The sequence below is a fragment of the Genypterus blacodes genome, unplaced genomic scaffold (genome assembly GCF_046128005.1).
Source record: "Genypterus blacodes isolate CSIRO-AG114 ecotype Tasmania unplaced genomic scaffold, CSIRO-AGI_Gbla_v1 ptg000147l_1, whole genome shotgun sequence".
Taxonomy (NCBI): Eukaryota; Metazoa; Chordata; class Actinopteri; order Ophidiiformes; family Ophidiidae; genus Genypterus; species Genypterus blacodes.
The window spans coordinates 2,251,475-2,267,500 of NW_027466949.1; the positions used below are offsets into that span (position 1 = coordinate 2,251,475).

The window sequence follows — 16,026 nt, forward strand, 5'->3', positions numbered from 1 at the left end:
CTATACAGACTCTTATATTATCACTGAGAGTGTGTGTACAGTGTGTATGCATAATGCAACAAACTCCCTCCCATCTGGCTTTGCGTCTCCGACTCAGAGCTTTGATCTGAACGTTTTCATGCCGTTGGATTCGCCTCCATTTAAAAGTAGGTCACGATTCCTGCACACAATTCATGATGACGAATACTCCTGTCAACAAAGGCTGTTTTTCATGAATTCCAATTGATTTTTCTGGGCTAAACAAAGCTCTCTTATACACACACATGCAACACAAACACACTCACACAAAAAATATATTTGAAGCTGAAGATAACATTGTCAAAACCTGATTTTGTACCTTGGAATCATGCAGTTACAGTATTAATATCCTACATTAAGGCCCCGGGGTTCATAATTCAGAATCATGAAATATGCTCCACTATAGAACCGACTTCTATTCTGATCACGTATAAGAGATGACATTTACTTTCACTAACAAGTAGGAAATAATACACTGATTGACTCGACCTGCTCACATTCTCTCTCTCTCTCTCTCTCTCTCTCTCTCTCTCTCTCTCTCTCTCTCTCTCTCTCTCTCCGTCCACCTCTATTGCTCCTCTCTGTGCAGACAGTTATTAAAAACAGTGAACCTGTCCGTCACGGGCAGTATTACATCCTCTGCTGCTCTGCTCTGCTCTGCTCTCCTCTCCTTGCCGTTTAAATGCATCAGCTGCGAGTGTTATGAGGTGTCACAGTGTCACACCGTGAGAACTGATCTGGGTTTGATCGACCCAAAGCTGAAGCTGAGATAAAAGATGAAACTCTACTATCTACTGCCTGAGAAATGGGCCCATTGTAGTGCCGAGGATCATGAAACATTAACCATATGAGAAACCAACCGGCTGTATCTGAGGATTATACAGTAGAATGAACCTTAATGCGTAAAGAATGCTGTAATGTTAAACGAGTTAAACAATCCCGGTATTTGCAGCAAAGAAGTAAGAAGAAGAAGAAGTTTCATGAAGTAACATTATATTTTAGTGTGCAGCCTTTATGTAGATTCAGTGTTTTGAGTCATTAAGACCCCAGGTTGGATTAATTTGTGGTTTAAACTACAAAGCAGCCCAATAACCGGGTCCAGACCCAGCAGATGGTGGCTGGATCCGACAGAGGATTGACCTTGTTACCTCTTGCAGATCTGGATTGGATTGTTTGTAATCTGGCCCAAAAACAGACTGACTGATCATCTGTGCTTAAAGCAAATGTCAGCACTTTCTTTTCTCTCTTTGGGGGGAAAAAAGAACAATCTGCTGTGACCTTCAAGTGAGAAGAGACGCTCTAAAAATAAGATCCCGGCTGCTGCGGCACGTCGTTGCCCTGTTTGGCGTCTATGTGTCACTTCATGCCACACACACGTTAGCATCGTCCTCTTGCTGATACCTGACAGGAAACACCTAACCTTGACACCTTGACTTGTAAAGACAGCATTTTCATTATAGGTCGTATTTGGCAATAAAGTACAGTTTGACTTTAACCCTGACCATGCTACGCTACATGTAGCAAGGTAGCAGGTTCAACTTTACTTCCGCTGTTGATGTGGAAACACATTTGCTAGGCTAGTGTAGATGAACAGCATTTGGGATTATGCTTAATGCGGAAGCTTGAAATTTGTGATAAGTTCAATTAAAATTAATGTACTGTGTGAAATGATTTACTTCTTTGGTGAGTTAGCTTTATAATAAGTGTGATAATGTGTCTTTAGTGAGTGATAAGCGTAGAGACGAGACTCCTCAGCTGCACCTCCACGTCCTGAGCAGCTCGGGGGTTTATTCCACCATGATCACCAACTGAAAATGTGTTATCCCTTATTTAATGACAAATGGATGAGATGTCAGTTTAGTGTGTAAATGTGAAGTAATCTATTGATGGAAGTGGCTTTGTGCTGTGTGATTTTGTGTACACGTTTGTAATGAAGAAACAGTGGGCCGTCTTTATACTCACACAGCACCATGCGTGAGTGTATTTGTGTGTGTGTGTGTCTGTATACATTCCCTGGTTTGCCGTGATGGATAGGGAACAAAAGGGAGGTGTGCGTGCGAGAGAGAGCAGGGAGGAGGAGGACGAAGAGGAGGAGGAGGAGGAGCAGCAAAAACACCACCTCCCACCCGCTGAGCCGTTTGGGCGTGGGGGGGTCAGAGGGGATATACTCCAGTTTTAGTGGCCTCTTTTCACGTGAACATATGCACACACACACACACACACACGCACACACACGCACACACACGCACACACACTCACACACACGCACACACACACACAAAAGCCTTCAGCCCCTTTCTGCCCCTTCCGTCCCTAATCTAGGCTCACAGTTGCCCCCCTCGACTAAGACTTATAATACAGACTAATCTGAGCTCCTTCAGACAAAACACCACTGTGACTGGCTGAGTTCAGGGCCGCACAACTAAACATATAGAACAAAACGTAGCAGCAACATTCCTGTCTCTATCTAAATCAAAACATGGCACGCTCTGGTGTTTTTAGTGGTTTGAAGCGTTGATACTCATGATTTCCTATCATCCAAAGAAATGCAAATAGGCAGGCAGGAATGTTTTACATTCCAGGAGACAAGAGAGGTGTATGAATGTAAAGGTCATTGTGGTGTTTGTGTGTTTTCACAGAGTGCAGGATAGTTCTGACAGGGTGTCACAAAGAGCACCTTGTTCTCCATCACCCAGGCTGTTATTGTAAGGAGCTTTGCACAATGTAATGTTGATGTTGTTGAGTAAGAAGTGGAGAGAGAGAGAGAGAGAGAGAGAGAGAGAGAGAGAGAGAGAGAGAGAGAGAGAGAGAGAGAGAGAGAGAGAGAGAGAGAGAGAGAGAGAGAGAGAGAGACCACCTGGGAATACAAGGAGCGACAGCTCAGGGGTCAACAACATGGAGACTCAATGCTGTATCGTACATTAAAAGATGCTTTAACCTGATTTCTTGCAACCTTTTGGTGCAGGTCAATAGCAGCAGGCCCACTTTAGAAACTGCACAGACAAACTGACTCAACCAGGAACAAGGAAGCATGTATCTCTTTTTCTTTCATGTCTTCTTTCATGCGTGTCTGACATGAATATAGGCCACAGATCAGATCGTCTCCTTACGGCTTATTATTTATTTCCCTGCAAGCTTGAATATAAATAATGCAGAGACCCCCTCCACCCCTCCAAACACACACACACACACACACACACACTGCGCCTATATACAAAACCCCAGTCAAAATAAAGAAGCTCTCCATTTCCACCTTTCTTTCTATTGGGTATCCTCACTTCCCCTCCCTCCCTCCGGTCACTCTTTAATTTGCTCTCTCTCTCTTTCTCCCTCTACCCCACATCCTCCCCGAGCACTTTCTCTTTCCCTTCCTCTCTCCCCTCCCCCTCTACCCCATTTATTTCCCTCCTTTCTCAATCCCCCGGCTCGTCTCCCTCTCATTCTCTCCCCCTCTTGTCCTTGTTTTGAGGATCCCTCGCTGGCTGAGTCGTCTGCGGCGGGGCAGATAAGACAGACGGAGGGGACGGAATGATAATCATGTTAAAGTCGCAGGAGTGATCCCCCGCCAATATTCAGCTCCAATGTTCGGTCGCAGCAGAAAATATGCGGTTTGACCCTGAGTTACTCACACTATTACATGGAGGTGTAGCAAGTTTTCCTCATTTCCTCTGCTCCTCTGCTCCTCTCCTCCTCTCCTCTCTCACCAAGGCGAGGAGGAGGAGGAGGATCTATTAAACAGGCCCAGCCCCCCTTTGCTCTGACTCGTTCACATTCTGTGACAGGCAAAGGCTGGGCTGTCCCAGGCATTATCTAAACACACACGCGCACACACACGCACACACAGACTCTGACACACATATACACACACATGCATCACACACACTGGCTGCGCTCACAGCTCAAGCCCTCTTAAAGCTGTTTTTCTGCTGGAGATCTCTAACGACACACAGCTGCTTCTCCTGGAGACAGAAGGGGGACTAGAGAGAAGAGAGGGAGGGGGAAAAGGGAGAGAAGGGAGGACAGAGAACAGAACCACCACCACCGGCCGCCTCTTAACTTCTGTCCCTGCGCCTGTGTGGCTCAGTGCAGTTGGTCGGCTCTTCGACTGAGGGGATTGTTTCCTGGTGCAGTTCAGGAGTTTTTTGGAGGGAGAGGGGTGGAAAGAGTAAATCAGGGAGGAGACATAGAAGAGGAGAGGGGTTGGAGTTCACATGACATAATCAGAGTGAATGGGTTGCCATGGTGACTCACCCAGGGAGCCTGACCCGTGGAGAGTGAATAGAGTGAACGCCTTGGCCACCAAGTGAACGATAAACTAAGGGAGTCACCAGAGAGAAAGAGAGGGAGAGAGAGAGAGAGAGAGAGAGAGAGAGAGAGAGAGAGAGAGAGGTAGGAGCAGAGGACAGCAGAGGAGCCGAGCAGAGGTTGAGAATGGAGGACGGATTTTCCAGCTACAGCAGCCTGTATGACACCTCCTCACTGCTACAGTTCTGCAACGGTAAAACTTCCTCGCTCTTCCTCCCTCATCCCTGTCTTCCCTCACGCTGTGTGTTATTTCTATGAACTTGACATGTCACCAGCTGACTGGCTTAACTTGACACCATGTGTGCGTGCCGGTGTGTGTGTGTGTGGATTGAGGTGTCTGTGTGTGTTGAGCTATTTTAGCTCCAGCTCCATAGGTTGCGGTGTAAAGTAGGTGTTTATCCTTTAAGTTGACTGCTGTAGGTGCTGTGTACATATTGTCTCATTGTGTAGATGTGCAGATGTAGAGAGGATTTAGCACCAAGCTTCACACTATTTCAGACTAGATTCATACAAGATTCAATAGATACAGACTTTGAATTGAAACGTTTATCCCATTTAAGCACAGATACGTTGTTTATTTGAGTTGGAAATTCTGGAATCTGGGCAGGAATAATGTCAACAATTTGTGAGGCAGCAGCCAACGGGAGATGAGATAAACAAAGAGGGAGGATGAGGAGCAGACTTGAGCTCACGGCGCTGCCCTGATTACTCTGGTTCAGGCTGATGTGAGGATCAGTGTGGTACGAATACATTTGCTCTCTCGCTCGCAGGCTGATTGCAATCAGGGTGAAACTGCATGACAGAAAGGAAGGAAGACATAGCAAGAGTGACAGACAAAACATCAGCGCTCCTGTTGCTTGCTGGCCTGATGTCATTTGTTCTCTGGAACCATATTTAGGGCTGCTCATGTTATGAGAGGGAGGGAGTGACTCAGAATGAAAGCAGCATGACACATCAGTCTGATATCATCCTAAGAAGTTGTAGATTCACTTCACTTGTTTTTTGGGACAAATCGTAGATGTTTTGTTTTGGACCGGTCAGGTGGTATCATCACTTTCTGAATCATCTCCAGCTTTTGTGCCCCACACACACAAAAGGGATTATGTCCTACACAATAAAGTGTAGCTGCTGCCTTTAACCCAGGCTGTGACACGGATCACTGTACCAGCTAAGCACACGTACACACTTAAACCTCCACACACTGGAACACACCCCAGAACTCCACTTAGCATGTCAGACTTACCTCATTTGTTTCCTAAAGTACATTTTTAATGACCACAGAGCAGTTAGGTTGAGTGTGTGGTGTTTAGTGAGTAGAAGCTGTCATCGTTGAGTAATGGCCATCACTGGATAATGAGAAAATCAATACTCTCTTTAAAGGTCACAGTAGCAGTCGGAAAGAAAATGATTTTATTTTATTTTATTTTATTTTATTTTATTTTATTTTATTTTATTTTATTTTATTTTATTTTATTTTTTTTTTATTTTGACATTCAATTATATTATATTTTTTTTTATTTTGACATTCTATTGGTACTTCATGTATGACATATTAAGGGCATATTTAGAGTTTGTGAAAAAGTTAGGAATTTAAAGTAAATTTAAAGAATTTGCTGCAACTCAATATTAGTAAATGCCTTTAATATTTTATACATTTATTCTCTGAATAGTAACTTCCTGCTTCTTTACTTTGAAAAATCCATAGATGAGTGATTCTGAGGTCACATGTAAAGGAAGATGACGTCTGGACTCTGATCCGATCCATTTCATACTGTGGTGATTTATGTGTTGTAGTAAAACAGAAGCACATGATGGCTCGTAAGTTGCAATAACAGGTTTGCGTTACCGCCTCTTATCTGTATTGTATTGTTATCTAGTCAGCAAAGTGTTGTCATGGATGGCGGCTCAGTGATAGAAGCAGGTGCAGCGGCCCGTGTTTATGGCGGCTTCATAAAGCTTCTCTTTGTAGTGTTCTTCACAGTGATTCAGTAACATAACCTTTGTCCCATAAGCTGCCATAAATCCCAGTGTGGCTTCAGGTTCAGCTGGTGTTACTGTCTCTGAGGGTCTGTGATTTGTTGATATGGCCAGAAACTCTGTTAAACATCTGGATTGTCCCGCCCTCGCCCACACATTCACTACACTGGACAGACCACGTCTCCTCTCTCCTAGGTGTCTCCATGTCCTCACACAGCCTGTGAGCTCTGTGAGAGGTCAGTATCCTTCACCATGTCATGGCTCCTCTCCATGAGAAAGTTGATGACATGCTGCAGAAACCGGGGATTTTCCAACCTCCAACTCCCTACGTTGTCTTTTGCTTTTCTACACACACACACACACGCGAACACACACATATGCAAGCAATGGAGACTCACAGTGAGAAAGCAAAGACTTGTTCGTTGTTCCAACAGAGTGGGTAATTGGGCTGAGTGTTACCTAAATGAGCGTGTGTGTTTGTGTGTGTGCATGTGTGTCGGGCCTGTAGGCCAAAATGATGTCATACTGTTCTGTTACTGCCATCCAGCTGATTCTAGTTCCACTTTAAGCACAAAAGTGTGATGTCATTCTCTCTCTCTCTCTCTCTCTATCTCTCTCTCTCTCTCTCTCTCTCTCTCTCTCTCTCTCTCTCTCTCTCTCTCTCTCTCTCTCTCTCTCTCTCTCTCTCTCTAGCTCTCGATTGTCCAACCACACTAATGTTCACAGACTAGGTCAGCTAAACAGCTTTGTCCTCAGGAGATCAGGGCTAGATCAGGCTAACACGCACTCACACACACACACACACACACACACACACACACACACACACACGCACGCACACACACACACACACACACACACACACACACACACACACACACACACACACACACAGATTGATTGGAGCTGATGGAGGTTTTTCCTCTCTGTGAAATCACATTTAGAATGTTCTGGTTCTGGAGAAGAGGGCGTCTCAGATTGAATTACGTCGTGTTGTGAGCCTGGTAACGACATTTCGGATGTTTTTCCAGAACTTAGCCAGGCTCTGTTGTCCATAGGCAGGATGATCGTGACCTTTTCATGTTATTGTTACGTTGAAGGACGTTGTGTTGGTTTTAGTTTGTTCACTACAAATTATAAGTCACTGGCTTTGGCCTCTGCTCACAGAAAACATGATGTAACTTTTCCTCACTGCTACTGACTACTTGCTTTATTCGAGTTTAATATACGTACATTTCTATCCAAGTTGATCGCCTCTGTGTAATGGCAGAAGAATGTAACTCAATATGCGGCTGGGAAGTGAAACTAAATCTAAAACTCTAAAGTCTAAATCTTATGATGAGGCTATAAAGAAAATGGTCAGCAATGATAATAGTATTCTAGAATGGGAGTTAATGGAGTGAAACATCAGTATGATCTCCATCTCACCAACACTGCACCCTGCTAATATGATTCTGTGCTCATTAGCTGCTGATGTACCGAGGAAGCAGAGCATCAGCTGATCCGTTCAGAAGGAAACCTGCCTCTCTCACAGCTCTGTAATGGCGATGATGGCACATTAATGTTCATCTCAGCGACGTCTCTCCATCCTCACAGCTCCATTATACTGTAATGCTCATTCACTTTTGGAGTTGATGAAGTCTGTTTACATTTGAAGCAAGCGTCCTCATTTCTCTCCGTGCTCCTGCTGCATACCAACAGGCATCCTGGCACACACACCTTGCTGCAGTGGCACTGTACTATTCTGGCACCAGCAGGGGAGGAGGAGGAGGAGGAGGGACAGAGGTACAGAGGAAGAGGGGGTGGAGAGATAGGGGCAGATGCTCAGGGTAGAGGAAGAGTCAGAGGCCTGTTTGATGTTGGTTGTGATGGTAGTCTGGATGCACAGTAGACTGGGCTTGGTTCCGTGTGGCCTCCTCCCTTTGCCCGACTGCGTATCTGTCTGCATCTAAACCCTCATTAAAGGAGGCACGTGTGGAGGGATTAAGATTAAAGCCCTGCTCACGTTACCTACCACAGGAGGAGGAGGAGGAGGAGGAGGGGAGACTGTGTGTGCCAGCGAAGCATTCTGGGACCATAAAACAGTGTGGGAAGCGCTGGTAGCGGATTTGTTTCCATATTTTAAAGTTAAAAAACTACTAAATTGACATGTACAACTGCTGGAAAATCTGAACTCATCTTCCTCGCTATGTTTTGCTCTTCCTCTCCTTCTTGCCATTCATCAAAACTCTCATAAAAACTCACCGAGGGGGAAAGTTGAATCACGATCAGATTATTCCCAACCTGCACACGGGTGTCGGCGTGGAGACAAAAGTGGAGAGGAACACGGCGCTTCACTCGCCCATCACTCATCTGAGTGTGACGTGCGTCAGAGCAGCAGTCTAATAAATATCGACCCTGATGGGATAAACCATCCACTCCTGCTGATTCACTTAGAGGCGGCCATTGATTTCCTATGGCCGCATCACTGAGAGATCACAAACCGCTCTCCATTTCTTCTTCCTCCCTCCCTGCTCCCTCCCGCTCTTCTTCATCCCTTTGTGTCTTTACCTCCTTCTTTCCCGTCCTCCACGCCGTGTTTCTCCTCATCTTCCCGTCATCCCATCCTTCTCTCTTACGTAACAGCGGAACAAAGGGGGCATTTCTGTGTTCAGACAGGCTGATATTGAGCAGTCACGCTGTCCTCGCCTGACTCCTTATCTCCCATCGCTTTTTCCTCCCCTCTCTCTCTCCTGATAGCGGCTCGCTCTGCCCTTTGCTTTCATGCTGCAGGATAGTGAGACACTATAGTCCAGCCTTGTGTCTTTACTGTGATTACTCTGCGTACACACGTGCAGGAAATGGCACAAAAATCCAATAAAAATTTACTGCTGCAGATTTGTGCTGCAGTAGAAAGGAGAGACTGTGTGTGTCCTTTAAGATTGGAATGTGTGTGTGTGTGTGTTTGGGTGTCAGCTAAGAATTGATAGCACTTATTTAATGAAAGCAGGGCCAAGCTGTTTAGCAGTCTTGCCCATCAGAAGTTGGCATCTTCATCTTTACATACACAGAGCAGAGTGCTAATCTGCACTGCATCATCTGCATAGAAACAGCCTGTGTGCTAAACAAGAGCAGGAACAAGAGCATCCAGAGCAGCTTTGGGAGCTCTGGGAGACTTCAACCGTAACCTGGAATCAGTTTGACGTTTGAATCTCCAAAGATTTTGCTCTGAATGTTTTTATTCAGCGTCAGGGTTAGGAGTCAACGTGCACACGGACACGGCAGATCTGTGTGTGTGTGTGTGTGTGTGTGTGTGTATGTGTGTGTGTGTTTCCGGTTGCCCTTGCGGTTTGAACTTAAGCGCTTCTCTTTCCCGTCTCTCGTAGGACACACTGACACACATTCATGCCGCCTCATTCCATGACCCAGTAAAACAATCAGGCATGTAGAAGGAGGAGTATGTGTGTCCCTGTGCTAAATATATATATAGCGTGTGTGTGTGTGTGTGTAAGGCTTCAGGCAGTGGAACGTGAGACAAGCTCTGTGTGTGTGTATGTGTGTGTGTGTGTGTGTGGCCATCAGAAGGTCGGGAAAGGAGACGCACAGAGGAATTCAGTGGCACGAGTCCTTGAGCTGGATGTCATGGATGCATGGATACAACGAAACAGCCAAAAACAGATATCTGTGTGTGTGTGTGCGCATGTGTGTGCGCACGCGTGTGTGTGTGTGTGCATAGCGACGGTCAGCGTGTTCAGCAGTGCGCCGGATTTTACCTGTGGGGGAGGGGGAGGAGTAATAAATCACAGCAGTCAGCAGAATCCCAGAGAGAAGTCATTATTGGTGGCCTGGGCTCGTTTCCTGAAGCTTCACAAGACGACAAACAAGAAAACACTAAATGAAATTACGACATAACCGCGTTTGAATGAAGTGTTTAGTAAAGCCTGTTCAGCTATTCAAATGTATTTCACATTAGTATGCAAATGATTTCCACCACAGATCATATGAGAGTGAAGTACGTGTGTGTATGTCTGTGTGTGTGTGTGTGTGTGTTTGTGTGTGTGTGCAGAGGAATTTGCCTGCATTCATGTGTGTGTATAAATCTCCCTTTTACTCCCTCAGTGTGTCACAAACCCATTTAAGATTAATTGAAGATCGTTTCCATCGCTGTGACTGGCTGAGCGTCGCTTTCTATTCTGTTTATGCTAATTGTCAGCATTTGCATGTTTGTCTCCAGTGAGTCCAGAGTCGCGCTACACGGATTTTAGTCGATCTTCGTCACGTTTTCCTCTGGCCAGTTGTGATTTGAACAGATATAATTAACCTCTGAGTGCCCGGAGTGAAGCTCCCACCGAGGCGCTCGCCAATCTAATTGCTGTCTTACATCTGCTGTTAATGGAAGGACCAAAGGGGGGAAAGCCCTGGCCCTGTGCGTGTGTGTGCGTGTGTGTGTGTATGTGTATGTGTCTTATTGCATGTTTTCGCCGTGGCTCTGACAGATGGAGAGGCAAGAGAGGAGAATCCCATTAGAGATTCCATTAAAAATAGATTCATGGAGTAACACAGGTGGGGAGATGAGAGAGGAAATGATGCGGACACGATGATGACCGTTTTGATTTGATGTCCTGATTTGTATTCTAGATCCGATCTTCACCATATTTCTGAGCCAGAGTTTAATTGTGTTATGTTTCATACTCTATTAGTGCCGTTACCTGGATGTTTAGCCTCACTGAGTAAATGGAGCGATTGTGAACAGCTGTTAAATCTTGCTGCTGTAGATATCAAACAATGCAGGAGTGTTTCGTTCCGTCTGTAGAATCAGAGGACCAGTGTGTGTGTTCTGATTCAGGCCTGGGAAATGTGTGTGTGTGCTGATGCTTGTGAATTGTCTATTGTGTGGTGAGCAGATATGGCGTCTATCCGAGCTTTCCACAGTAACAAACACGATTGCTGGCTGACTTATTGCTCTGTGGATCAGTAAACACACAGCTGAATGTTCCCAGGTTTCTTGGCTGTTTTTGAACGTTTGGATGGAGGAAAATGGTCTCAAATGAATCAATTACAGCATTTGATCATAAGAGATTTCCTGAAATGAAACTAACTATAGATCTGCAGCAGTGTGAGTGAACTCGAGGAGGCAAGACTTCAAATATGTGATAAAATTAAACTCTCCTTAGAAAGTAAAAAGAGTCTTAAACATTTCTCCTCTGTTTCTCCAGTCTGAATGCAAACACAGGGGTGGCAGATGTTCAGCACGGTGACGCTCCCTGTCCCACAGACTCTATCGCCGTCTCCATGTGGGTGTGTGTGTGGGTCTCTTGAGTCTGTTCTTGCACCATGGAAAGCTGGTGTCCCATAACAACAGCTTCACTGGATGGAACAACACACACACACACACACACACACACACACACACACACACACACACACACACACACTGGATGGAACGAGCGCCCCGCCCCCTGTTCCTTCCTGGATGCTTGTTGCTGGTGGACAAAGGCCTGTTCTATGTGGAGAAAGGTTGAGAGAGAGGAGTGGTGTATGTGTGTGTGTGTGTGTGTGTGTGTGTGTGTGTGTGTGTGTGTGTGTGTGTGTGTGTGTGTGTGTGTGTGTGTGTGTGTGTGTGTGTGTGTGTGTGTGTGTGTGTGTGAGCCTGGAGCCGGCGCCAAGCATGACTTAGTGCTTCAGAGGCCTGTTTCTTCACACTAACAAGAATCAAGCCTTTCTCTAAGCTGTTCATTCTGATCAGAGGCATCATGTCAATGTTAGATACCAGGATTGTTGCCATCACAACCATTGTGTCTAGTGGTGAGTCAGCAAAAAAGCCCCATCTTTCCTGTTTGCTCTTTTCTGTCTTTGAAATGAATAGAAAGGCATCTGACTGAGACTCTGGTGGGATTGTTGGGGGTTTCATCAGACAGAGACGGCGAGCGAGACAGACGTGCAGACAGACAGGCAGAGGGAGGCCAAAGTGGTGAGACAGAGAGAGAGAGAGAATACAAGTCCAGTCTGCTGATCAGCTCAAACTCCCTCACTGTCTGGATCGTTCACATGGAGAGAGATCTGCTTCACATATGCAGCATCATCCCCTCAGCACACCGGGAGAGCTTCCTCTTAGACTGTGTGTGTGTGTCTGTGTGTGTCTGTGTGTGTGTGTTTTTGCGCTGAGAAGCAGTTCTTTTGTCTCTCTCTCTTTCTTTCTTTCTGCATTCGTCATCAGTCAGCCTCAGAATAGCCTCAGGACTTGCACAGGCACACACACACACACACACACACACACACACACACACACACACACACACACACACACACACACACACACACACACACACACACACACACACACACACACACACATAACACACGCACACACAGATATTAAGGTGACGTGTGCTGCATCCTTTCATGTGTTCTCGGCCCTCAGTGAGCAGCAGCTTGTTCGCATATCACTTTCTCCACACCTCATTGATCCCCATTTTGTGTGTGTGTGTGTGTGTGTGGGAATGTGTCAGCCAGAGCGTGTGATGTTGACAGCATCAGCATGTGTGTGTGTCGGGGGATGCTTCCCATTTGACCTCGGTTTGACCTGAGGAAGGAGGGAGCCTATGGGAGGAAGGAAAGCTTTAACACAAGGACAGTAGGATGTCTCACAGGGGTTGTTTGGTGTCATCATGCTCCTCTTTGACACAAACACACACTCTTTACGACCCCACCCAACACACACACAGACACACACATTCTGACCCTTCTGCTTTGCTTCCTCGTAATGAAACGCTGAGTCACTCGTCCTGATTGTAGATATGTTGCTTTCTTATTTTCCAATATTAAATTTTCTACCTTTAATGTCAGACTTTCTACATTCTTGGCATTAAATTGGCATTTGATGGTGATTGAGTTCAGGCCGATGTTGTGTTGTTTACTTAGTATGACTCATTGTTTTTCGGGGAGAGATGAGATCAGAACCACGTGGACGAGGTCATGCAGATCCGGGCCTCTGCCATCTGCATCCGGCACCTCCACAGAACCTGCCAGCGCGGCGATGTCATCGCTGGGTGACAAACAGGGTTCACCCGTCACAATGTTGTGACAGCCGCGTTTCCCGTCGCCTGTTGGGTCCCTCCATCCTTTTGTTTGCCTCGATGGAATGATTGTTCCAAAACTCCCCACTGAGCCTCAGCTGAACCTCCATCAAGGCGATTTAACTCGGTTGTTTTGATTATCTGCACTGCCGAGTGAAGAGAAAATGGGCAGCGATTGAAGTGACATTTCCTGTAATCCTGTAGAGGGAATTGCAGAGGTGTGTGTGTGTGTGTATGTTTGAGTCCTACACGTGTAGGAGTGAGTCAGCTGGAAAATGTCAGCTTGCTCGTTCTGTTTGACTATTATTCATCTTCCACATCCTAAAGTCCTCATAGGGGAAATTGGTTAACAAGCTTGTGTTTTAATACTCATTATTGATGGCGGTGAGGTCAGTGGAGTGACTCACACACTCGTAATGCTCAGCAGAAAAGCCAAAATCACAGATGAGTCTTTCATTGCAAACAGCTGAGACAGTTTCACTCCGGAGCAAAGGGTTGCAACAGCTTTGGAGAAAGAGTAGGACAGATGTGTGTGATCTGTTTGTCCTGGTGGGCTGAATGACGGACGAGCGGGCGGGCGGGCGGGCGGTCGGTCGGTCCGGGCAGAGCGACAGCGGTTTGCATAATAGGGAGCAGAATGTCAAGATGCATTAGGAGACGAGACAGACAGAGACAACAGAAAAGAAAGACAACTTCTCTGAGCTGTGACCCGGACACGCAAAGTCAAAGAAATGAAGTGGTTTAACACACACACACACACTGAGAGACAGAGAGGGGGAGAGAGAGAGAGAGAGAGGAGAGGTTGGTGGGGTCACAACAACTCCAAACTTTCATTATAAACACACACACACACACACACACACACACACACACACACACACACACACACACACACACACACACACACACTCACACACATTCCACTGCATCAATCTAGAACAGCAAACTCCAGCTACAGGGAGGTTGCGTTCAGGTCTCCTCGGTCTTGGCAGCGGCGCTGGGTGACAGATGGAGGATGTTAGCGCAGCGCCATGAATTCAGGGCCGTGACAGTCAGTCATTGTGCTCCTCCGATTGATTGGTGTCATGGCGTCATTGTGCCAGTGCTGGGAGCAGGACGGTGCCAGATGCTTCTGCTCTGGAGGTCCGGTCTGCGCCGCACACTTCACAGATGAATACAAACAAGCGTCACTGCAGAGGCTCAGGTGAGGAGGAGAGAGGCGAAGGAAGTAGAAGTGGCGTTAGGCTGTATGAGACGAGAAAGCGTTTCCTTTGAGTTAGAAAGCTGCCCGCCGCGGACGCGTTAGCACAGGAATTGAGGTGGACGTATTTCTCATTGCACTTGTGTCACCTCTGCTGGGAGCCTAATGTGTTAGATGGTGCACCTGCAGTTTCAATCCAGCTCCATATCAGCAGCGGGGAGCTTTGCATTATGGGAGGATCGCTGGAAATAACCAAACCATGCATACAAACTCTGAGGCGTCACGTCTGCTGAACCCTCCAGACCGCCAGCCTTCAAACAACACACAGCTCCTGGTCTCTTCTTATTTGTCCAGTGGAGTATTAATCAGCAGGCAGCAGTAATGGTGGTGACAGCAGCAGCTTGATGTAAAGCAGAGCGTGTGTGAGCGTGTGCATGCTTCACGTGCGCGTGTGTGTATGTACTCTCAGATCAGTTCCGCTATATTGCATTCATTCAGATTCCTATTTTCTTCTACATGCCTGCGTCCCCTCTGTTTAATGCTCTAATTTGCCCTCCTGTCTCATCTGGACGCTCTGACTGAGGCGATTCATAACCAGCTAACAGGCACAGCAGTTTGCTCACTAATGGAATTTGTCCGGCCAATAAACAAATCTGTAAAATTGCCTCTCCTGCATGTTCTGCCTATTAAATTAGCAGAAGCTCTCTAGACGCCTTTTTGCAATGAAAAACACATTGGAGCTAATGAGCAGCAGGCAGGACAGACAGACTGTGGTCGACCTGTTCAAAACGCTGATATTTGTCTCTGTACTTACAGAAGTTGTGATCTTCACCTGATTTGCGTGGTGCAGATTGAAGAGGAGCGCTGCAGATTTGCCTAATCACCAGACGGCTCTGATGCATAATGCAGCAGACTGTTATTACAGGTCTGCGGGGAAAACACAGCAGCCGTTTACATTAATATTTCATCAAGACGCTGTGACATCAAAGTCTTAATGGAGGAGACGCAGCTTCCGTATACGTGTGTGTGTGTGTGTGAGTGTGTGTGTGTGTGTGTGTGTGCTCGTGTTTCTGCGTTAATGAAGTGGACCCTGGTGGCCTGAGCTCGGCCTCTCAGGGCGTCAGGTGCAGAGGTGATTATAATGTGTTAAGTTAGTTTAAACTAAAGGACTGACAGATATTCAAAGCAGCCTCATGAATAAAAGTCTATTGAAGGCAGGGGAAGTTCTTTATATGGTGCAGACAAAAGCTCGCTCACACGTTCAAGCACAGATCAGTCGGCTCGCGGTTTGAAAAGGGTTTTTATTTGTTATTTGATTCCCGTCTGCACTGTGACTTTGCTTTCTGTCTCACTTCCTCTGCATTAAAGATGTGCATATTAACCCTTTATGTATCGGCACAAATCAATGCAATCAGTCTTGTTTTTGATGCCTATAATGTTGAGCTTTTGGTGAGTTGTCTATTCAGTTTT

The 16,026-nt window shown here is 46.2% G+C and overlaps 1 protein-coding gene across 4 annotated transcripts in view; it reads left to right on the forward strand.

Moving 5' to 3' along the window:
- eml1 (EMAP like 1) overlaps window positions 1–16,026 on the forward strand; it is a 34,208-nt gene that overhangs the window by 4,417 nt on the left and 13,765 nt on the right. For 3 of the 4 annotated variants that reach the window (XM_076165631.1, XM_076165632.1, XM_076165633.1), the window contains exon 1: window positions 3,874–4,516. The exons of the other annotated variant lie outside the window; for it this stretch is intronic. In XM_076165631.1, the coding sequence (XP_076021746.1) occupies window positions 4,450–4,516 (67 nt within the window). In that variant the 5' untranslated portion in view covers window positions 3,874–4,449. Of the gene's footprint in view, window positions 1–3,873; window positions 4,517–16,026 lie in introns of those variants that run through there. 4 annotated transcript variants of the gene reach the window in all.